The sequence below is a fragment of the Schistocerca serialis genome, chromosome 5 (assembly GCF_023864345.2).
Source record: "Schistocerca serialis cubense isolate TAMUIC-IGC-003099 chromosome 5, iqSchSeri2.2, whole genome shotgun sequence".
Lineage (NCBI taxonomy): Eukaryota > Metazoa > Arthropoda > Insecta > Orthoptera > Acrididae > Schistocerca > Schistocerca serialis.
In genome coordinates, this window is record NC_064642.1 from 418,496,427 (window position 1) to 418,521,658 (window position 25,232).

The window sequence follows — 25,232 nt, forward strand, 5'->3', positions numbered from 1 at the left end:
ATAATTTACACCAATCATAAATATAATGCTGCTGTTATTTTCCTCATCCACAACAAATTACATCTACACACACCTTCAATGTACTTCAGAATGAATTTTCACTCTTCAGTGGAAAGTGCACTGATACAAAACATCCTGACAAATTAAAACTGTGCTGCAGACCGGCTTTCTAATCTGTGACCTTTGCTTTTCTAGCACAAGCTCTCTACCGATTGAGCATCCAAGTATGACCCACGACATGTCCCTACAGTTCTACTTCTACCAGTACCTTTTTCTTCTATATTCTTTCAATATACTTATTATGAGTAAAAATGTAACACGTCATACACAGTGCGCAAGGTGATGAATTAGTGTGTTGCATGCCATTTATCTTTCCTGAATGTTTTATTTTCACTGCACCTGACAAGTAATGAAACAGGTAGTTAGTTTGATGTTCTGTGGATCATTTGTATACTTAATAGTAATGATGTGGAATAAGTCCTTTTACATTCACATTACACATTCATATGTAAATATGGTTGCATGCTGATCATCTACAATTTTTAAGTGCTGTTTTGAGTTAATAATTCATAGCTATCATCTTCACATATCACAAAATCAGAAGTTCTACAGAATACAAGAAGTTGTCAAGAGGAAACTCTTCCAATTTGTTTCCTAATTTAACTTTGCTTTCTGTCAAACATTTTTCATCACTGGATACGTGAGCAAAGATTTTGGTGGCATCATTGTGCACCCTCTTTCTGGTAAAGACAACCTTAAAGTGGAGTAATGAATGTTGTTCCTCTTCTGCTATTGTAATTATGTACCTCACTGTTTCGTTTTAACTGCAGTGGATTAATTACAACAAACTTCACGAGGGAATAAATGTACTGTGAAACAGTACATGCCTAACTCATTAAACAGATCTGCAAGATGATAATGGGTGAGCACCACATACTATTTCTACAGCATGTTTCTGAACAAAGAACAATCTCTTTCTTAGAGTTGAGGTACCACTGAACTTTATTCCAATATGATGTTACTGAACGAAAATACGCAAAGTACGTCAACTTACTGAATTGTCTCTCAAGATTTGTCATAATTCAAAGTGAAAATGCGGCTGAATTAACTTTTGGGAGTTTTTAAAATGTGTTTTTATAAGTTTAAATTCTCATTACTATGAACATCTAAAATTTTTGACGTTTCCACTCTAGCTATTATTTCCTCATTTCTAGATGTGCAGAATGGAATATGTTGTGTCTTTTTGAAATTGAAATTGAGAGTGAGACCATCTGCAGAAAACCATGTAATACACTGGGATGACAAAAAGTCATGGGATAGCAACGTTACATACAAAAATGAGGGTGATATCATGTATAAAAGGGCAATGCATTGGTGGAGTTGTCATTTGTACTCAGGTGATTCATGTGAAAAGATTTCTGTTGTGGTTATGGCTGCACAATAGGAGCTAAACACTCTCTGAAGGCAGAATGATAGTTGAAGCTATATGCATCGGACATTCCATTTCAGGAATCATTAGGAAATTCAATATTCCGAGATCAAAAGTGTCAAGAGTGCCAAGAATATCTAATTTCAAGTATTACCTCTCACCACGGACTATGCAGTGGCTGATGATCTTCACTTAAAGATCGATAGCAACGTCTTTTGCATAGAGGTATCACTGTTAACAGACAAGCAACACTGTGTGAAATAACCACAGAAATCAATGAGGGAGGTACGATGTATGTATCCACGAGGACAGAGCAGTAAAATTTGATGTTAATGGGCTATGGTAGCAGACAACCAAAGTGAATGCCTTTGCTAAAAGTATGACATTGCCTGCAGCACCTCTCCTTGGATTGTGACCATATCAGTTGGATCCTACACTACTTGAAACCATGGCCAGGTCAGATGAGTTCTGATTTCAGTTGATAAGAATAGATAGTACGACTTGAGTGTGGTGCAGACCCCAGAAAGCCATGGACCCAAGTTGTCAATGCCCTGTGCAAGCTGGTAGTGGTTTCATAATGGTGCTGCCTGTGTTTATATGGAAAGGACTAGGTTCTCTGGTCCAAATGAAAGAATCATTGACTGGAAATTGTTATGTTCAGCTACTTGGAGACCATTTGCCATCAAACAATGATGGAATTTTTATGGATGACACTGCGCCATATTACTGGGCCTCAACTGTTCATGACTGATTTGAAGAACATTGGGGACAATTCAAGTGAATGATTTGGCCACCCAGATTGCCCGACATGAGCCCCATCGAATATTTATGGGACATACTTGAGAGGTCAGTTCATGCACAAAATCCTGTACTAGCAACACTTTCGCAATTATGGACATCTATAGAGGCCCCCTCTGCACAATATTTCTGCAGTGGACTTCCAATGGCTTATTAAGTCCATGCCATCTTGAGCTACTGCACTATGCTGGGAAAAAGGAGGCCCAACACAATATTAGGAGATATCTGATGACTTTTTGTCACCCCAGTGTAATACTAAGAACACTGTTTACCATTTCTCCTGTTGCCGTACATATATATATATATATGTATGTATGTATGTATGTATTGATTACAATAAAGCAGTGCAAATTATAACATTTACTGCCTTTAGCCTCTATTACTTATCAGATATACATCTTGTTCAAAACATTATTTCTTTCCTGATTTGCAGTTATACAGTAGCATGCTCAAATCCTCCATGTGCAAGAAGCGAAAGTTACTCATACTGTTGTACTAAACTCTCAAGTTATAGAGACTTAAAATGGCTTCAAAAATAAACAAACTTGCTGCAGATGTATTGAAGACATTGACTGTATTTCTTAATGTTAAACAGCATAATATGCCTGAAATTTACTGTAATTTGTAAGACTATTAATGTGAAACTAAATAGTAAACCATGCAGTGACATCATCTAAATTTAAAAAGGATGGAAAAGTTTTTAAAAATCAACATGGAAATCATTGCAACTGTTTTTTGAGACCTAAAAGGTTTGCTCTTGATGGATGTTATGGAGCAAAGAACATTAATGACTTTGGAGTTGTACTGCTAATTGCTTTCTTTTAAATACATATGTGCTTTTATAAATGATGATATGGAGACCAGAGATCTGAAATTGCATCAGTTCATGTTACTGTATGAATATATCATTGCCCACACTTTCCGAATAATTAGGAATTACTGCTTTATGGTGTAATCACTTACATTTTCTATATGACTATTAATTAATAGTCATGAAATTTCAGAATTTTAATAATTTCTGTCTATTGTGCATTTTGGAAATCAGGGCTGCTTTTTCTTTAAAAAATGTTTGGACCACAATGGGTATACACTAGGTGCTGCCACCTATTGCAAGGTACTCCATATCAGCGAGCTCAGTAGTCATTATACATTGTGAGAGAGCAGAATGGGGTGCTCCGTGGAACTAACGGACTTCGAACGTGGTTAGATGATTGGGTGTCAGCTGTGTCATATGTCTGTATGCGAGATTTCCACACTCCTAAACATCCCTGGGTCCACTGTTTCTGATGCTATACTGAAGTGGAAACATGAAGGGACTTGTACAGCACAAAAGAGTACAGGCTGACCTCGTCTGTTGACTGACAGAGACTGCTGACAGTTGAAGAGGGTTGTAATGTGTAATAGGCAGACATCTATCCAAACCATCACACACGAATTCCAAACTACATCAAGATCCACTGCAAGTACTATGACAGTTAGGTGGGAGTTGAGAAAACTTGGATTTCATAGTCGAGCGGCTGCTCATGAGCCACACATCACATTGGTAAATGCCAAATGATGCCTTGCTTGGTGTAAGGAGCGTAAACATTGGACGATTGAACAGTGGAGTGATGAACCACGGTACACAATGTGGCATTCCGATGGCAGGGTATGGGAATAGCTAATGCCTGGTGAATGTCATCTGACAGCGTATGTAGTAGCAACAGTAAAATTCGGAGGCAGTGGTGTTATGGTGTAGTTGTGTTTTTTATGGAGGGAGCTTGCGCCTCTTGCTGTTTTGTGTGGCACTATCACAGAACAGGCCTACATTGATGCTTTAAGCACCTTCTTGCTTCCCACAGTTGAAGAGCAATTTGGGGGTGGCGACTGCATCTTTCAACGAGATTGAGCACGGCCTGTGGCAGAATGGTTACACGACAATAACATCCCTTTGATGGACAGGCCTGCACAGAGTCCTGACCTGAATCCTATATAACAACTTTGGGATGTTATGGAATGCCGACTTCATGCCAGGCCTCACCGACCGATATCGGTACCTCTCCTCAGTCCTGCGCTCTGTGAATAATGGGCTTCCATTCCCCAAGAAACCTTCCAGCATTCGATTGAATATGTGCCTGCAAGAGTGGAAGCTGTCATCAAGGCCCAGGGTGGGCCTATACCACATTGAATTCCCACATTACTGATGAAGGGCGCCATGAACTTTTAAGTCATTTTCAGCCAGGTGCCCAGATACTTTTGATCACACAGTGTATGTATAAATAGCAAAGAGATCCCGGAACCAAATTTCTCTGGAGCAGGTCTATTTAGTTCAAATGGCTCTGAGCACTATGGGACTCAACTGCTGAGGTCATTAGTCCCCTAGAACTGAGAACTAGTTAAACCTAACTAACCTAAGGACATCACAAACATCCATGCCCGAGGCAGGATTCGAACCTGCGACCGTAGCAGTCTTGCGGTTCCAGACTGCAGCGCCTTTAACCGCACGGCCACTTCGGCCGGCGGTCTATTTAGTGTTCGATGTTGTATTTTCATGTCACATTCTTCATATAATGTAAGTATATCTTAGCACAATCATGTTACAACAAGAATGCGGACACATATTTGTGCTACAGTGGAAGCATCATTTTCATAAGCTACAGGCTCAGTCTTAATCCATAGTTTGTGCTAATAAATAAACCTACACTTAAAACAATATGTATGATGCAGCTTGTAAATAACTTACGTTCTTGCAGCCCTGTGACCTTCTCTTAATGAAAACCTACGCCTTGGTCTTGGGACTGGGCGGCCAGAAGCATCACACTGAGTAACGTTTATTAACTCACCTGAAATATCAATCAAACGAATTATAATTTAGGATTATGACACACAGTCAGCAAGACATAAAAATTGGCAAGGAGTGGAGGTAAAAAATATGCCTACTGCAATTATTTGAAAGCAAGTAAAACATAATGCTTACATCACAAGAATTACTGACAGTCTTACACACTATGGTTGTATATTTACCTATACAGAAATTAGCCCAGAATCCAGCACAAAGTACTGAAAGTTGAAGGATTTACAGGCATCAATACAGAGGGGGTAGGAGTGGGTTAAGGGTTGGAACTTTAACAGCCCCATCAGTCAAACAAATCAGTAACGGCTTGCACTGTACGTGCTTGAGCATTGTCATCCAAAATGATGGTCAGGTCCTGCAGAAAGTGTCATCACTTCTGTCTCTAAGCTGGCCGTAGGTTGTGTTCCAAAAATGAACAGCTTAGAGACAGAAGTGATGACTCTTTCTGCAGGACCTGACCATCATTTTGCAAGACAATGCTCAAGCACGTACAGTGCAAGCTGTTACTGATTTGTCTGACTGATGGGGCTGCTAGGTGCTCTGCCACCTAGTGCACTCCCCTGACTTAAGCACTTGTGAGTTCAACTCGATTTCTAAACTGAAGGAAACACTTCACGGCATTCGCTTCAGAACTGGTACATTCATCGCCCCAACTGTCAACACAACTGGAACTGCTACGAGTACCCTGCGACTTCCATATGGCTGGCAAAGGATTATACACAATGCTGGTGACTACTTTGAAGGCCAGTAAAACTTTGAAACACATATCTATTTTGTATGAGCTGTAAATAAATAGTTGCCACAATTAAAGTTCCAACCCTCGTAAGTTATAATTATATTTCTTACTTGAATGGTTTTTCTGTCTACATCAAATACTGGAAGGATACAAACTAGTTTTAATGTATTCACTGTTGCACTGTTGGTGCACAGTATATAGCTCTGAAACAGTGATGATTTTTGAGTTGCTATTAATGAAAATTATAAAATTAAGACAAGGTATAAGAAGATGCTGAGTTGTAGAAAGGCACATCAAAAAGACTGCTGAAAAAATAAGCTTTTGGCCACAAGGCCTCCTTCTAAAGTAGACAACACACACACACACACACACACACACACACACACACACACACGACCACTGTCTCTGGCTGGCCTCGTCAGCCAGACACAGTGGTCACGTGTGTGAGAGTTGCATTTGCGTAAGTGTGTGTGTGTGTGTGTGTGTGTGTGTGTGTGTGTGTGTGTGTGTGTGTGTGTGTGTGTGTGGCGTGCGCACACGGGTTGTCTAATGGAGAGACCTTTTATACCAAAGGCTTATTTGTTTAGCAGTCTTTTTGTTGCGCCTGTCTGCGACTCAACATCTGCACTATATAGTGATTACTAATCTATCCTTTTCATAATATTTACAGTATTCCATCCTGGACTTTCCATTGTTCAATAAGGTGTAAAAACTTGTTTGATACAATTTTTAAAAATGAGAAATAGTGTATTATAAAAAACAAAACATATTTATTTTAGTACACATAAATATGTTTTTTATCAAAGTTATTAAAAGAAATGATGAAAACTGTAGAGAGAGAGTGTACTTTGTTCTGTTTCATTCATCTGAAATACTGATCTTTTGTCTTGTGGGAGGAGGGGGGGGGGACTACAAAAATAGATTCTTTAGATTTAAAAATAACTTTTATTATTCAAACATAGTTTATTTTTGTGTAGTAATGGTGGAAACAATGTGGAACATGGAGGCTGATACTGTTTCTTCTGATTTCTCTCCTACACACTTCCTCTTCTCTTAATATGAACATGCTTTGTAGTACTGGGTTGCATCTGCCATTTTCATAGTAATAGAAACATTGTCAAGAAAATGTTATACCAATAATTGTAAATGAGTGTTGCAGGGATATTCTCCTTCAGTTAAGTTCTTCCAATTGTCTACATACAGCCAAGAAGGAATATGTTTATACTTCCTCGTCTTAATAAAAAACAAAGCAGTTAATGCCAGACAAATAAATAAATGTATAAAGAGTTTGGTCCCACTCTTACTGATAACAGCTATAAATCTGAACAGTTCTGTCAACACCAGTTCTATTGAAGATAAAATCAATGATAAGACCTGGTTTCATTATTTCTGTTGTGGCCCCTTGAGTCATTACTAGAATGGTAGGGGTTCTACGTTTCACACATTAACACTAGATGCCAGGTTTGAATTTCCACATCGTTGCCAAGAAGTTTCTTATCTGATGAACATGGTTCCACTTTTTTTTGTGAGTTCCAGAGTCTTGAACAAATAAAGCAAACCTTTTATGTCTTTATTATGAAAAGGATAGATTGCTGCTCACCATATAGCAGAGATGTTGAGTCGCAGACAGGCACAACGAAAAGACTATTAAACATGTAAGCTTTCTGCCAGAAGGCCTTCTTCACAGACAGATACCACAGACACACACATTAATGCAAACGCAGCTCACACGCATGACCATTGTCTTTGGCTGTCAAGGCCTTTTAAGTTGTTTATTACAGTAGCTAGTTGTCAAAACAGAAAGAGCATACAATTTTATTCCGTATTTATTTGGTTTTTTCTTCATGCACACATGACAGCACTAATAATGACTGCGACTGAAATTTGAGCTACCGACCAAGTTATGAAGAACACCAATCAATTTACAGTATGTAAACTACTCCAAAAAAAGTAAGGTCTCTTGAAATTGTGAGTGTGATTGAAGGAATTTTACCTTCTGGCTGGGGGCCATTACTTTTCAAAAATGAATTTATCAGACACATAATTGCAATTGACGGTAGGTCCATAAACACAATGGATATTTGTGGTTAACATATCATTAGGGATGTAAAAGTACAAACCATTACTGTTCTGTGCTGCAAGTGCATTAGTTATTTTTCAAAAACATTTAGAGCAGTTCATCCAAAAGATACCACAGTGTGCTAACTATTTAGAGAATGTTATCATCAGAGGAGCTATGTGGGAACAAAACTTGCGAAATCTAAAAGCGTTCTTTCATTGATTCCAGTCAAACAGTCTCCAGTGTCAGCTTGATAAATGCCGCTTTTCTACTTTAGATTAAAGATTTTACAGATACATTAAGCAAATGAAGGCATGTGCCAACAGCAAAGCACTTCAACACCATAGACAAATTACCAGTTCTCAAAGTTTGAAAGACGTGAGTTAGTTTCTGGGTAAGGTCATGTTCTTCAACAAATTTATCTCCAAGGCAACCTACATTCCCTATCTATTGAAGCTGTTATGAAAGAAAACTGTTAACTTCATACAGTCCACAGCAACCATAACGCCTTTATACAACTGAAACGCCATATGAAATCGGTTGGATCTCGCCCACTCGCCGCTTATAGGGTGCCTAGGGGATGCTGCATTCTCGGAATGCTATACAAAAATTCAAACCAATAACATTAGTAGTTTTCTTTCTATAAAGCAGATTGACAATACTTAACTTTGGTGTTACATCAGTGTCGCAAGTGACATGCAAACAGTAATAGTCTTCGCTACAGACAAAGTACAAGTAAGCACTTGATACGTATCACTACAACCTGTTCTGCGAGGGCTGGTCTACAACCACCCACTGCTGTCCATATATGGAGCCGATCTGAGCACTCATGTCCGCAATAACTCTGTTATCTTGCAATTTTTTAAGTTCTGCAGCAACTTTGTCCTGTAACGCAATGGGAACAGTTCTGGCTGTGACATCAAGGATTGGATGATTCAACAACTGATGACGAGGATGGGGTTTATGTGAGTGGGCCAAATTCTTATGTTTGTTCCGTTGCAAAAATATGGATTGCACATGTCCTTTCCTACCACAAGCATAACACTGTAAAAGTCACAGTTCGCGTATGCGAGTGATACATGACAAAATCCAGGCCATGATTATTGGCGTTCCTCGCAATTAGAGCCTCACACATATGATGGATGTGTCACAATAAGACACTACAAACACTGCTGGAACAGACTAACTGACTGTGCATGCACCCGAGATACTGTCAGCAGCACAATTCAATTACCCACAAACTAGGAGGAAGACTTAGGCATTATTCATGAAACATGGATATTTCACATTTACTTTACAGCTTGAAATCACAGCGCTGTTTTCCAGTTGACAACACTGTGAGCCCTGCATTAGATGAATTTGTTATAACACCATCTGATGTTGGCAGTGGCGTGTTTGTTGCTGTTAGAAGTAGTTTATCTTGTAGCGAAATTGAAGTACGTAGTTCGCGTGAGTTAGTATTTGTAGAGGTCATTCTTAACAACTGGAATATAATAATAATTGGATCCTTTTTCTGATCTCCCAAGTCAAATGATACAATTACCAAAAGGTTCAGAGAAATCTTGGGTCTGACTTCAAACTTGTAACCAACTCATACAATTATAGTTCATAGTGATTTCAATTTAACCCCGATATGTTGGCGAAAATACATGTTTAAATCTGGAGGTACCCATAAAACATTGTCGGAAATTGTGCTAAATGAATTCTCTGAAAATTATTTCAAGCAGCTAGCTCATGAGCCCACTCGAATAGTAAATGGTTGCAAAAACACACTTGACCTCTTAGCAACAAATAATCCTGAGCTAATAACAAGCATCAATACAGATACAGGGATTAGTAAAGACAGTGCTATCGTAGCGAGACTGAATATTGTATCTCCAAAATCTTCCAAAAATAAAAAAAAAATAAAAAATATACATATTCAAAAAAGCGGATAAAAATTCACTTGACGCCTTCCTGAGAGACAATCTCCACTCCTTCCAAATCAACAATGTAAGTGCAGATGTGGCTTGAATTCAAAGAAATAGTATCGACAGCAGTTGAGAGATTTATACCAAATAAATTAACAAATAATGGAGTTGGTCCCCCTTGGAATACAAAGTAAATCAGGACACTGTTGCAGAAACAATGAAAAAAGTATGACAAATTTAAACGAATGCAAAATCTCCAAGATTCACGATCTTTTACAGAAGCAGGAAATTTAGTGCTCACTTCAATGAGAGATACCTATCACAGTTCCCATAACGAAACTTTGTCTCATAACCTGGCACAAAATCTAAAGAGATTCTGGTCATATTTAAAGTATGCTAGCAGCAAGACACAATCAATGCCTTCTCTGCATAATAGCAATGGAAATACTATTGATGAGAGTGCTGCCAAAGCAGAGTTACTGAACACAGCCTTCCGAAATTTCTTCACCAAAGAAGGCAAAGTAAATATTCCAGAAATCGAATTAAGAATATTGCCAACCTGAGTAACTTAGAAGTTGATATCCTCAAAGTAATGAAGGAACTTAAATCACTTAATAAAATTAAGTCTTCTGGTCCAGACTGTATACCAACTGGGTTCCTTTCAGAGTATGTTGATGCAACGGCTCCATACTTAACAATCATATACAACTGCTTGCTCGACGAAAGATCCATATCCAAAGACTGAAAAGTTTCACTGGTCACATCAATATTCAAGAAAGGCAAGATGGGTAATCCACTAAATTACCAATCCGTATCATTAATGCTGATGTGCAGTGGGATTTTGGAACATATATTGTGTTCAAACATTATATTATAATAATGTCATGTGGCTAGGGCCTCCTGTCAGGTACACCGTTCGCCGGTGCAAGTCTTTCAATTTGACGCCACTTCGGCAACTTTCGTGTTGATGGGGATGAAATGATGATGATTAGGACGACACAACATCCAGTCCCCGAGCGGAGAAAATCTCCGACCCAGCCAGGAATTGAACCCGGGCCCTTAGGATTGACATTTTGTAGTGCTGACCACTCAGCTACAGGGGGCGGACTTCAAACATTGTGAATTACTACGAAGACAATGGTCTATTGACACACAGTCAACATAGATTTAGAAAACATCACTCTTGTAACACAACTAGCTCCTTACTCAGACAAAGTGTTCCAACTGACAAGGGATTTAAAATTAATTCGGTATCTCTAGGTTTCCATAGAGCTTTTGATACCTGCATGTAAAAGATGAAAAGCATGTAGTAGATAAAAATTGAGAATAGTACTACTATTTTATTTAGAGCAGAAAATGGTAGACATATGGATCCCATAGAAGAGAGGGAAATTCTTTCACATTAAACTATAGATTCAAATTCCATAAAAAAAATAAAAAAAAATTAAAAAAAAATAAATAAGAAAAAGAAAAAGAAGAAGAAGGCACTGCTTTTTTGTGACATATTGTTACAAGGTACTACTAATAACAAAAGCAATTATTTGCCATTTTCTTTTGTATATTTTTTTAGTCGTCGTTTGTAGCTAACACCCCACACATTTAGCTAGGCATGACTAAGCATCTTGAAGCAGACTGCAGAATGATCCTACTGCTACCAACATATATGTCACATAAGGACTGTGAAGACAAGATAAATCAGAATTGTATGATAGCATATAAATAGTCATTTTTCCTTTGCTTCATTTGAGAGTGAAACGACTAACAGTGAAACAAGATACCCTTTGCCATGCACCACATGGTGACTTGCTGAGTGATTGTGTATGTGTAGATAAGAAACAGAATGATAGTAAAACTCAAAGCAGCTGAATTTATACATCTGATGAGTGCGCAACTATTCCCACTGCTTTGCAACTTACTACTGGCATCTAACTAGGCTGTTGTATTTTATTTTTAAACTTCCCAATTTTCGTTTCAGGTAAATAACACCTCCATCTTCAACATGTTTAAACAAGCCTACTGCTTACTCCTTCTTCTTCTTCTAACCATACGCATTTTAATTTGTAAAAAAACACAGGCTGTTACTTACGTTGATGAACATTACTCAGGTAGATTATGTGTGGCATGTCATTTATAACACAAATACTAAGGGTTCCTGTAACATTTAGTGGTCTTGATTTCTTTACATTTATTGTTTGTACCCATTCTCCAGTTGCACAGTTGAAAACATCTACATGAGTTTCACTATATACCAAGAGATGTCCATCACAATAACCTGCAATAATTAAGAAAAATAATAAAAACAATAAGTAATAAATGAAAAACATTACACTATAGAGAAGGGTTACTTGTGTAAACAAAAATCATCAAGTGCATTGAATAATCACACTAATTTGGTTCACTGTTCATTAATTTCTCCTCATTTCTGCAAAAACTGAAATGTACTACACCAGCTATTTGAAATACTACAATTAAAAACAAAATATGTCACTTCAGACAATACTTACTAACAGCAGTAGGAATGGCAGGATACATGATTTCACGATCACGAGATTTTCTGCCTTGTGCATCAACATACACCCCTAATGTTTGAAACACAAGGAGGAACTCTCCCCTTGACAATTCTATTGCACGCATTGCATCTACAGCACTGTATGCTAAGAAACCAAGTAGCTGATTGTCAGGATGCACCAAGGCTGTAACAAAAAAGAAAACCTGTTATTCGCAAAGTACTGAAAGTTTTTATGGGATTGAACTACATTACAATAGTTGTACCCCACATATCCCGTGTGGGGTTGCTAGTCTCCCATCGGGCGCCTCCCCAGGTGGCGGATAGGGGAAAGCCTCCCAGATATGGGTGGCACCGGGGAAATGAAATACCCGGGGTGGACCAAAACTAGCAGCGTGGTGGCGTCTGTACTCCAGTGGAGCGGCCTACCAAAGGCGTCTGTACCCCATGTCAGGGGCAGCCTGGAAATTATATCGCCAATCCGTTCTGAAGCAAGCGTGGCGATTATGCTTCTCACCTTCGAGTTATGTTGTGTGACATTAATGTTAAATTTTCCGGAGTAATAGCCCCACAGTCGGATCTCCGGGTGGGAAAAACTTTGATGTCCCAAACACCAAGTGGTGCTGAGAAGAAGATACAGACTCTTCACATCTGTACATAAAACTGTCGCTCTCTAATAGGCAAGACTAGAAGAGATCGAGAAAGAGCTTACAAAAATCAACTGGAGTATTGTTGGTTTAAGCGAAGTTCGCCGAAAAGGGGAAGACTGTCTCTGTTTGCGCTCTGGCAACTTGTTTTACTTTTGTGGCGACCCAGAAGGAAAACTCAATGGAGTTGGGTTCTTAATCAACAAGAATATTGCTGATAGAGTATCTGTCTTAGAAAGAACTTCCAGCAGGACAGCTCGAATGGTCCTGAAGATGTTGAATAGGTATAAAATACAGATTGTTCAGGTGTACGCTCCCAACCTCAAGTCACCCTGACGAAGAAATTGAATCCTTTTATGAAAGTCTGGATAACACCTGTAAAAAAGGTAGCGATTGTCACTTCCAGATGGTCATTGGCGATTTCAATGCAAAAGTTGGCACCAAGAAACGAGGCAACACAGTGGTGGGCAACTATGGGATTGACGACCGAAACGATAGAGGTGAGAGATTAGTCCAGTTCGCTGAGTACACCAGTATGTCCATCATGAATACGTTCTTTAAGAAGCACCCTGACCGAAAATGGACTTGGAGGAGCCCAAATTTCAGTGTCAAAAATGAGATAGACTTTATTCTGTCAAATATTCCGCAGATTGTAAAAGATATATCAGTGCTAAATCAGTTCAACACTGGCAGTGATCACCGTCTTGTGAGAGCAAGGGTCGAACTCAATGTAAGAAATGAAAGGAGTAAACTTATGAAAGGGATAGAAGGGTAATCAACCTCAAAAACCTGGAAGAACATTCCTCGAAATTCCAAGAAGTCTTCCAAAGCAAGTTCCACATAACTAAAGATTGTGATTTGGCGGAAATGATTGTTTCAAGTGCACAAGAATTCGGTGGCCTACGCCAAAAAAATAAACAACCAAAGAAATTCAGTGCCAAAACTGAAACCCTTTTACAACAGAGGAGAGAAATGAAAATCCAAACCGATCGTGACATGGTTGCGTATTCCAAACTATGTAAGGCAGTGCGAAGAGAAATGAAAACTGACATACAGAAATTCACTGAAGACACCTTACGAGCAAGCTTGGAGAACAAGACACGTTTAAAGTCAGCCAAACACAAACTCACAATCGGTAAAAAGCAGATTATCGCACTCAATGGAAATGACAGTCGAATCACTGAAAAGAAGGCGGTTTTGAAGTTCATCAGAGACTTTTATAGCAATTTGTACAGCAATCCAGGGGAAAATTTGGGAGTATCTAATTTAAATGATATACCTAGTGTTCCAGATAAACTCCCATCGGAAGTCAAGAGTACTCTAGATAGCATGAAGAAGGGAACAGTACCGGGTGATGATGAGCTCAGCATTGACATCCTCAAACTGGCAGGAGAGGTAACAATAAATCACTTGGCAAAAGTATTTACTTCCTGCCTGTACTATGCTTCAATCCCACCATCGTGGAACAAGGCTAAGATTATTTTGATACACTAGAAAGGAAGTATTCACAATATTAAAAACTACCGTCCTATCAGCTTGCTCTCAATTTTGTACAAAATTTTCACAAAGATCTTGTTAAACCGAATTAGTTCCACCCTAGACTCGCCCGACCTATAGAACAAGCATGATTCCGAAGCAATTTTAGCACTATTGACCACATTCTGACCGTTAGTGAAGTGATAAGCAGAGCGAATGAATACCAACTGCCTCTCTGCATTGCCTTTGTTGACTTTGAAAAGGCATTTGACTCCGTTAGCCATGTAGCTGTCCTCCAAGCTTTGAGTGAGCAAGGAGTGGGAGCAGCATACATTGAAGTGCTCAGGAAAATCTACGAGAATCCTTCAGCTTATGTTAACATCGGCCAATCAACTCAAGAATTCTGCATCATGAAGGGTGTCAAGCAAGGCGATCCCATCTCCCCAAAACTGTTCTGTGCTGTATTGGAAATGGCTATGTCAGAGCTGAGCTGGAAAGGTAAGGGAATTAGAATTAATGGAAGAACACTTACCAACATGAGATTTGCTGATGATATTGCCTTACTGGCCAAAGACTTCGCAGAGCTCCAAAACTTAGTTACAGATCTTGCATCGGAATGTCAGCTGGTTGGCTTGAACATGAACCTTTCCAAAACAAAAGTAATATCCAACAAATGGGTCCCAGCTGGAGAGGTGAAAGTCAAGGACAGTCTACCAGAAGAGGTCAGTGAATATTTCTACCTTGGCCAGATTATAAATATGAAGGGAGACATAAGACCAGAAATCTATTGACGCATCAAGCTTGGCTGGCAAGCATTTGGGAAGATTTCAAAAGTATTCAGATCAAAAATGCCAGTAAATCTGAAGAAAGCAGTATTTGATCAATGCATTCTTCCTGTGATGACGTATGGCTGCAAGACATGGACACTGAACTCATTCACAAAAGGGAAACTTAGGACAGCACAGAGAGCCATGGAGAGATCAATGCTGGGCTATACAAGAAAGGACAGGAAAAGAGCAGATGACATCTGGTCTGTGACGAAGGTTAATGACATCTTAGAGAGAGAGAGTAGGTTCCTTGAAATGGCAGTGAGGTGGCCACGTTGCAAGAAGAAAAGACAACAGATGGACGAAGCTAGTACTGGAGTGGAGTTCGAGAGAGCACCGGAGGCCTAGAGGAAGACCACCAGACAGATGGGACAAAGACATCAAGAAGACCGCTGGTAACACCTGGCAGAGAACTGCCCAAAACTGTCCCACTTGGAGAAGACTTCTGAAAGCCTACCTGAATCCACGACTCGAAGAGGCCACATCATCTAATGATTGAATTGGGTGATGATGATGATGATGATGATGATGATGATGATGATGACATATCCCATGGAGAGTGGCCTCTGGGATGAGGAAAGAAGACAAGGATGTACATTTACGTGCAATACAGTGAAATGAGTATACATTCTGTAAAACAGTGATAATTATAAATTAACCTAAAATGTAATTTAAGAGTAGGAAGACTTGCATAATAGGAACTTCATCAATTCAATTTTAAACCCCACTACATTGTCTAAATGTCATTTAATATGCTCAGGTAGGCTATCCAATACATGTGTACCTATGTATCTGACTATCTCCTATACTAATGTTAATGCCTTGACGTCTTTGTAGAGATTGTAATTGGAACTTGTTTTAGTTTGTGAACTATTTTTTGTGAAGAGAAAAATATTGGTACAGACAAAGGATGGTCATGAATATAATTATTGTGAAGCAGTTCCCAAAATACCCAATTTTTTGAAGAGGTCTCCACAAGATATTCTCAAATTAATACTAGATTTTAATTCTTAGAACATGCTTCCGCATTCTAAAAATACTATCCACTGTAATTTGATTTCTCTTAGAAATGATTCCATAACTCAATCGTGAGTGGAAATATGAAGAATTAGCTAGTTTCTCCACTTTTAAATAGCAACAATCATGCGTACTGAAAACGTACCTGAGCTGATGGGTTTCATTAATTCTGGGCAGTGAGTTTTCTTATGCAGGGTGTGGTCTATTTGTAATTCGCTAAACTTAACACTTTCTACTAATTGTGTTGCATTGTTTGAGACTCTTATTTTTACAGCTTGTGGAGCCCTGTGAGAAGCACATAATTGTACATACTGACTCTCGCAAAAATTCAGTGTCAATCTATTTGCCTTGAACCACCTTTTGATGTTATGGAACATTTCATTAGCTGCCTTTTCAGTGCGGGGACTGATACTATTTTTTATCGCTATACTTGTATCGTATACTCTTCTTTCACCTTTTGCTGGTGCCTTTGTCCCACAGTTTTGCAGGGTTGGCATGGTTACAACGGATTTGGCATGGTTAATTTAAAGGGGTGGCCAGATGCCCTTCCTGTCGCCACTTACTTGTATTGTATACTAAAAGTAAAAAATTTACATATTCTGAAACTGCAGGTGGAAGATCTTTCATGTACATAAGAAACAACAGAGGACCCAAAATCGTAACTGTCTGACTGTTTCACATTCTTAGTGTATATCATAAAATGACTGACATGAAACTGATACACATTCCTTTCGTCAATCAGATTATATAATATTCTAACTTTTACATTAGGGGATCATGGTTCACACAGTCAATAGTCTTCATCAAGTAACAAAGTGGTAGTAATTTCTGACTTACTGATTATGGTACATCATCTGTCGAGGAAAATGTAACCTGTACAGCTGACAGACCTTCCTGAAAACAAAACTGTTTGCTACGGAGGATGTTTTACTGTACTAAGCGTGTAAAAAGTACATTGTACATCATTCCTCAAAAATGAGATGGGCTGGTAATTCGTTACTAGCATGTTGTCTCCTTTTGTCTGGAGTGTGTTACAACAGCAGATTTAAGTTTCTCTTGGAAAGTACTGCTGTGAAAAAGATTACTTCCACAAGTAACTCAATATATTACAAAGTTCAAGTGCACAATATTTCGTTACTTTACAACTGATTTCATCATAACACTTCAAAATATTTATTTTTTAAGAGAGTTGGTAACACTGAAAACTTCTTTAGGATCAGATGTTAATTTACACATATTCTGAAAGCTAATTTGGCACCAACTTGTATTTCATTATAAATATGCTGACAACAATTTCAGTCTGGAGAGAAAGCAAAGCAAGGTACAGAATCATTAATCTTCCAATCCTCTTGCACACTAACTGGATGAAAAAGTTTGTTGTAAGACTGAAAGATAATCCCAAAAGTAGTAGTGAGTCTTTGTGGATTATGATACCAAAACAATTACAGAGCAAAAAAGGATTTGCAGAAATGTGAAACATTACTAATAGCTGCCTTTCCTGGAGACAACTATTATTTGACACAAGCATGCCTAACAAGCAAAAGTTTCAATTAAAATATGCTACAGCTGTTCCTACATCAGATGAGAAATACAGTTCTTAAAAATGTATCTTTTAATATTGAGTGCTAATGTCACTCTAAAAACTTGCTTTCACAAATTACAGATTTTTCATTAAAGTAAATAATTTTACATGTTATAAAACTACACTCAAAGGTTGAGAGCCATAATAAGTAACTGATCTGTTCCTAGGTTATGATACATGCCTTTACAGTGCTCAAACCTGCTGAAAGGATTTTGAAAGCTGTTGAGACACAACGACATGCTACATAAGGGTCGTAAAAATTTAATTACACAAGCATATAGCTTTACTAACCTATTTGGCTTTTCTCACACTATTCTGATTTTACCAGAAATAATTTCGAATACGATAAAAGTAATCCCTTTCGCAGACATGAGGATTACAGTACTTCCTGTGGGAACCTCACTAGCTACATGTTTGGTACAAAACTAGAATTTCAGAAGATACAAATATGAAAGAAGTACATAAAAACAAATTCTAATTTCTTAACATACCATAAAATTCATACACAGTGAAGCAAAATGAAATTCAAATTTCTGAAGTGTGTAATGCACCGGATGGGGATGGAGAGATATAGTCATAAGTCAATCCCCCACCCCAAGCTATGAAATTCTCAATGATATCCTCTTCACATTCTGTTGAAACAGTTCCATCTTCCTGCATCAGATGGCATGATATGATAGAGTGTCATTCTTTACTTTGCAATCAGGTGATATTTCCAGAGATACATGGAAAAATGAGAGTTAGCTCAGGAGCTTGTAAAGCTTCTTTCCATATACAATGAAAGTTTGTAAGTAACAATAGTGGAAATGAAGTCTGATCCTTTTGATACTGACAGTCCTGGAACTTGGCATCCATCAAACTGCTGTTACAGCTCCAATGTTCTTTCATAACTATATAACAATGTTTACTTCTGGTAACTATTGTTCAGTGGCTTGTGACTTTGGTTCTCTCAAGGAGCTTGCTCATACACTTCATAACTATCTTTTGCATTAATGAGAAAACTTTATGGGCATATTTCAGTGACTGTTTAATGCTATAATAATGTAACTGTAATGACAATACTTATAAAAATATTTTTCTCATTGTGGTGACATCGTGCAATTACGTAGTGCTGTGTCACGCATGCCACATGCGTGTGTTTACAAACACGGTGCTGTCAAGCATTTTAAACCAGACATCAGACACACTGTGTTTTATATATATGTGTTTTGGTTTTATTATTCTTTGATTATGGTATTCATATTTTGTATCTTCTATACTGCTAGTGGAGTTTGTGCATAGTTGTGAGATACACTACTGGCCATTAAAATTGCTACACCAAGAAGAAATGCAGATGATAAACAGGTATTCATTGGACACATATATTACACTAAAACTGACATGTGATTACATTTTCACGCAATTTGGGTGCATAGATCCTGAGAAATTAGTACCCAGAACAACCACCTCTGGCCGTAATAACGGCCTTGATACGCCTGGGCATTGAGTCTAGGTACAGCTGCCCATGCAGCTTCAACACGATACCATAGTTCTTCAAGAGTAGTGACTGGCGTATTGTGACGAGCCAGTTGCTCGGCCGCCATTGACCAAACAGTTTCAATTGTGGAGAGATCTGGAGAATGTGCAAGCCAGGGCAGCAGTCGAACATTTTCTGTATCCAGAAAGGTCCATACAGGACCTGCAACATGGAGTCGTGCATTATCCTGCTGAAATGTAGGGTTTCACAGGGATCAAATGAAGGGTAGAGCCATGGGTTGTAACACATCTGAAATGTAACGTCCACTGTTCAAAGTGCTGTCAGTGCGAACAAGAGGTGATCGAGACGTGTAACCAATGGCGCCCCATACCATCATGCCGGGTGATACGCCAGTATGGTGATGACGAATACATGCTTCCAATGTGCATTCACCGTGATGTCACCAAACACAGAGGCGACCATCATGATGCTGTAAACAGAACCTGGATTCATCCGAAAAAATGACATTTTGCCATTCGTGCACACAGGTTCGTCGTTGAGTACACCATCACAGGCGCTCCTGTCTGTGATGCAGCGTCAACGGTAACCGTAGCCATGGTCTCCGAGCTGATAGTCCATGCTGCTGCAAACATTGTCGAACTGTTCGTGCAGGTGGTTGTCATCTTGCAAATGTCCCCATCTATTGATTCAGGGATCGAGACATGGCTGCACGATCCGTTACAGGCATGTGGACAAGATGTCTGTCATCTCGACTGCTAGTGATACGAGGTCATTTAGAACCAGCACGGCATTCTGTATTACCCTTCTGAACCCATCAAGTCTACATTCTGCTAACAGTTATTGGATCTCGACCAACGCGAGCTGCAATGTTGCGATACGATAAACCGCAACGCGATAGGCTACAATCCGACCTTCATCAAAGTCGGAAACGTGATGGTACGCATTTCCCCTCCTTACACGAGGCATCACAACAATGTTTCACCAGACAACGCTGGTCAACTGCTGTTTGTGTATGAGGAATCGGTAGGAAACTTTCCTCATGTCAGCATGTTGTAGGTGTTGCCACCGGCACTAACCTTGTGTGAATGCTCTGAGAAGCTAATCATTTGCATATCACAGCATCTTCTTCCTGTCGCTTAAATTTTGCGTCTGAAGCACGTTGTCTTTGTGGTGTAGCAATTTTAATGGCCAGTAGTGTAATTCTGATGTTTGTTCACTGCATATTAAGTGATTTCGAAATGCAAGCTCAGAAACAATCGAACTTGCCGTGTATTTTTCTTTTGCTGCGATCACTAAAGAGAGCTTTTGTGTAGTTTGTTCTGTTGTATTAAGTGTACGCAGGTTCTAATAATTGAACGACAGTCCATACAGTTTGTACCTACAAAGTGGTGGCCCCTGACATGATTTATCTGCGAAGTATCATTGAATTAATGAGTGCTTACGAAAGAGATTTGCAAAATGACTGATGCAAATCCTGTCTTGTCATGACTGGCTGTAAGACCACCTCTTTCTGGCCACACAATCCAGCTTTATGATTTGCGCAGGTGGAAGCCAGTTTTTTTTTTTTTATACTGGAATTTCAGCAGGCACTAATTCTGCGCTGGTAGTAAGCCAAGTAGGCCAGCAGTACACTGTGGAAGTGCAGGATATAATTTCCTCGCCACCAGAAGCTAACTCCTACAACCAGCTTAAAGTAGGATTGATCTGGTGAGTGTCAGCATCACAGGAGGGGCAAATCCATCAGGTTCTCACTCAGGAAGATACTGGGGATAGAAAGCCTTTGCAATACTTGCGGCACTTAAGAAGCATTAGACATGGGAACCGTTCCAATAGCTTACTGTGCATAATAAGGAGCAGTCGTTTGCCAATGCCTGTTAAAGAAATCCTAGCATCACAGTCTGACACAGCCTTGGACATAGCAGCAGAGAACACATATAAGATCAAGGATGCGATGACACCGGCTCCTGTTAGCATGATCACTGGACAGTGTACTAGTGCACACCAACTGTTTCGCGCACAGATTACGACGCCTTAGTGATCGAGGTACAACTATTGTCGCAGCAGATCAGTGAACTGTTTATACTGATGCGACCTGAGCAATGACAGAGGCCATAATCGATACCACCGACACTCACGCAGCAGATCATGGATGACCTCTTCCACAACTGAGTCTGAACAGCAAGAAAACTCCCTGCATTTAACCAAATGGCAGTTGTGGTCAGAAGTAGGTGCCTCCTCCAATTGCCAATCAGTGTCTCCAGGCCTATTTGTTAGTGACTGGCAGTTCGGCATGAAATACAAGGGGCATTCAAAAAGAAACAAGCTGGAGGTATAATTACAGAAACCAGTACCTGTATGTTAGAAGTACTGAGCCTGGCTTTTGAGACACTTGTCCTACTGTGACACAAGGCAGTGAATGGCTGTCTCATAAGATTCCGGGGGCTGCGACGTTAACCAGTTCCCCACACACAGCTGGATGCTGTCGCCCGAGGTGAATCGTTTGCCCGTCAGAGCCTTTTTAAGGGGAGCAAAAATGGTGTAATAACAGGGGGAGAGGTCCGGACTGTATGGAGGTTGGTCGAGAACCTCCCACTTGAATTTCTGCAGGAGTGCTGCGACTGTGTTGGCCATATGAGGCTTTGCATTGTCGTGGAGCAGAATGACCCAATGGGTGAGATACCTGGTCATTTTGATTTGATCGCTTCGTGAAGGGTGGTCAAGGTTTGCGAGTAATGCTGGGCAATCACTGTTGCCCCGTTCTGCAGGAAGTGAATCAGAAGGGGGCCATACTGGTCAAAGAAGGATGTCAGCATAACCTTTCCTGCACTTGTGTGGATGGCCTTGGCTTTTTTTGGTGGTGGTGATCCTGGTTGCTTCCACTGGAGATTTTGTCATTTTTATTCATGATACCAAGACTCTTCTCCAGCCACCACTCATGCCAGGAACACATTCCCTTCCCGAGCATAGTGCTGTAGATGAGCAAGACAGTGGCAATTTGACATGCTTCCTGGTGAGGTTAAAGACTGTGGGGCACCCATTGTGCACACACTTTGCGTATGTGCAGTCATTTCTTCATAATGGTGTGAACACTTCTGACACTCAATTCGACCATGGTGGCTATGGCTTTCACTGTCACTCGGCATTCCTTGGTAATGAGTGCATCCACCAGCTGGACAATGTCATTCGTAATGCATTGTGGTGCTCCAGACCAGGCATCATTGGCTAACGACACCTATCCTTCCCTGCGCAAGGGACATGCAGTGTTCACTGTACACATTCATCGATGAATGTCCATTCCTCCTACTCCTTCCGCTGTCAAAAAATGAACAACACCTCTCTGCTCTTTGTTTGATGCCTCCATGTCACTGTTTGCAATGTGACTGGCAGCATTGGAAGATTGATGAATGCTGCTGCTAGCTCTGTATAGTCACGTGATGTGTTTGCGTGCCCTCTAGTGACAGGCTGTGAACTTCCACATTCTGGACAGAACCACACCTCATTACACATGCCCTGATATTACCCTCCTGTCACCAGTTTGCGCATTCTGGATGCCGGCTTGTTTCTTGTTGTACACCCTTTATACTTAATAAACATTGGCTCCAATTTGCCCATTTACCCAAGGATTATGTTGCTCACTGATCAATTACACAGGAAAGTGTGATAAAGAGATAAGACGACAAATCATTCTTGGGCAAGCCGCAATGATCAAACTCCTTATGATATGGCAGAATCGGGCAATATCCAAGACAACAAAGATGCGCTTGGTAGAAGCTTTGGTGTTTCCTGTATTCTTACAGGAATGCAAGACCTGGACCGAGAAAGGTAGTGATAAGAGCCGCATTGATGCCTTTGAGATGTGATGTTGGCAGAGGATGCTACGTGTACCATTACACAAAAAAGAACAAATGTTTCAATAACAGAAGAACTTAAAATCACAAGAAGGTTATCTTCTCGTTGTACTGGATCTGGGAGATGTGTTATTTTTTACCGGATTTGTCGATACCAAATTGTAAATGTTTTCTTATATTTTTGTCAGTATATTTTTTTATTGTAATTTGCCTTATTATATGCTAATTTACTTATATTTTTGAGAGTGAAAGCTTACTGATTACTATTAGTAATTGTGACGAATAATATCAAAGAGACTGATTACAAGTGGAAGCTTGTGTGTTGTGTAAAATGTCTTTGACGCTACAGTCGTCTTTGACTGTAGTCAGTCGGCAGTGAACTCTTGGTGTCCATGGTGTTGACGGTAGAACAATGTGCAGGTCGCCGTCATAAATAATTTGTTAGTGAAGAGAAAGAATGAATTATGTTACCACTTTTTTTATATAAACTTTAAGAAGAAACCACATTCGAAGAAATGGTATTTGAAGCACCAAAAATGAGGCAAACACATTGAACCAGGTCATTTCTGCAACCGACAAAACTGCATTGTGGAATCATACTTCCACTAGACAACTGAAGCCAAGACAAATATCGCCTTGTAAACATTTTACGGAAAAGGTACTGTCACAAAATATGTCAAATTTAAGTAAATAAAAAGTAGTGACCATATTTCAACTGGGGATTGTAGCCGGAATATTGTGTTCACGAGATCTTCAACAGTGCTATGAGGAAGAAAATTTTTGTGTGTTAATACCAGTTTTTTCAGAATGTGTGTTACAGTATGTGTGTTCACCGTGAAGTAAAAGTTTTGGAGAAGAAATGTTTCGGCAAAAAATATAATTTTCGACAGAAGAAGTAATTTCGAGAATTTTGGTCAACAATCACATGGATGGAAAACGTGGATTTGCAACAGTAGAAGAGTGTTCCAGATAAGTCACGAAACCCTCGTATTTTGTTAAAACAATCTTTTTATCTTGTTTTGTATTGTTGTGTATAAATTTTTTTTCTTCACAATGACTTATGAGAGTTTCGAGAGTATTGTGCCTAAAGTAGAAAGTAGTAATCTAATAGACTTCGAAAATAAGGACAGGTCAAATGAAACAGAAAGAACCGATCAATTTGATTTAAAAAGTTTTCTTGTAAATTTCATGAAAGAAATTAAACAATCAGTTGACGACAATAAGACTTACTGGGATGAAAAAATTGATAACATTTTGTTGCAAGTCCAAGCAATCAATACCCAAGTGGGTGATCTTTCGAACAGAGTTGGCAGTGTTGAGGAAAAAATTGAATCTGTGGAAGCAAAAGTAAATGAAATTGATGCTAAATTGAGCGATGAAATTAATACTGTAAAAAATGAGTTACTGGTAGATAGGGAAAGAAATTTAATTGCTTTTAATGAGATAAAAGGGGAAATTAAAAATTTGGATGAGAATACTAAAGTTTTAGTAAAAAATGTACAACAAGAAACTGACAATCGTTTGGTTACTCAAGAAAAAAAAAAAAGTAGAGTGCAATGATTTAGAAAACAAAAAATCTGTCAAAGAACTTAGCGATAAAATTGAAAGTTTTGACACTGAATTTCAAAGCAAAAATCACAATGTCAACACATGCAATCTTGTATCTAATATTCTAGTGAAGCACTTTTCGGTGGATGGACCCTTACATCCCGTTGATTTTATACAGTATTGTAAGGATTGTTTTTTACCTCCCTCACCAGATGATATGAAAATTAAATTTGTGAAAAAATTCTTGGAAGGGGAAGCTTTGACTTGGGCAAACCAGATTGTAACTTTGGGGATGACCTTTTCAGAATTTCTGGAAAATTTTTGGGATGATCTTAAACAAACTAGAATCAAAAGTGAATTTTTGAATGGGAGAAACTATAGAGAATCAGATGGTAGCATGAAACAATTTTGCAAAAGTGAACTTCAAAAACTTATTCATTTAACAAAACCTTTGGATGACTTGATCAAAATTGATACCTTAAAGAGAAGATTGCCATCAGCAATGCAGTTGAGTTTAGTTTATTGTCCTGATAGTAATG

General features: G+C 39.1%; 1 protein-coding gene across 1 annotated transcript in view; it reads right to left on the reverse strand.

Annotated features, from left to right (window-relative positions):
• LOC126481445 (serine/threonine-protein kinase Genghis Khan) overlaps positions 1-25,232 on the reverse strand; it is a 382,862-nt gene that overhangs the window by 40,863 nt on the left and 316,767 nt on the right. The window contains exons 27-29 of the mRNA XM_050105210.1: positions 12,270-12,458; positions 11,852-12,037; positions 4,950-5,049 (exon numbers count right to left, since the gene is read on the reverse strand). Coding sequence (XP_049961167.1) covers positions 4,950-5,049; positions 11,852-12,037; positions 12,270-12,458 — 475 coding nt within the window. The remainder of the gene's footprint in view (positions 1-4,949; positions 5,050-11,851; positions 12,038-12,269; positions 12,459-25,232) is intronic.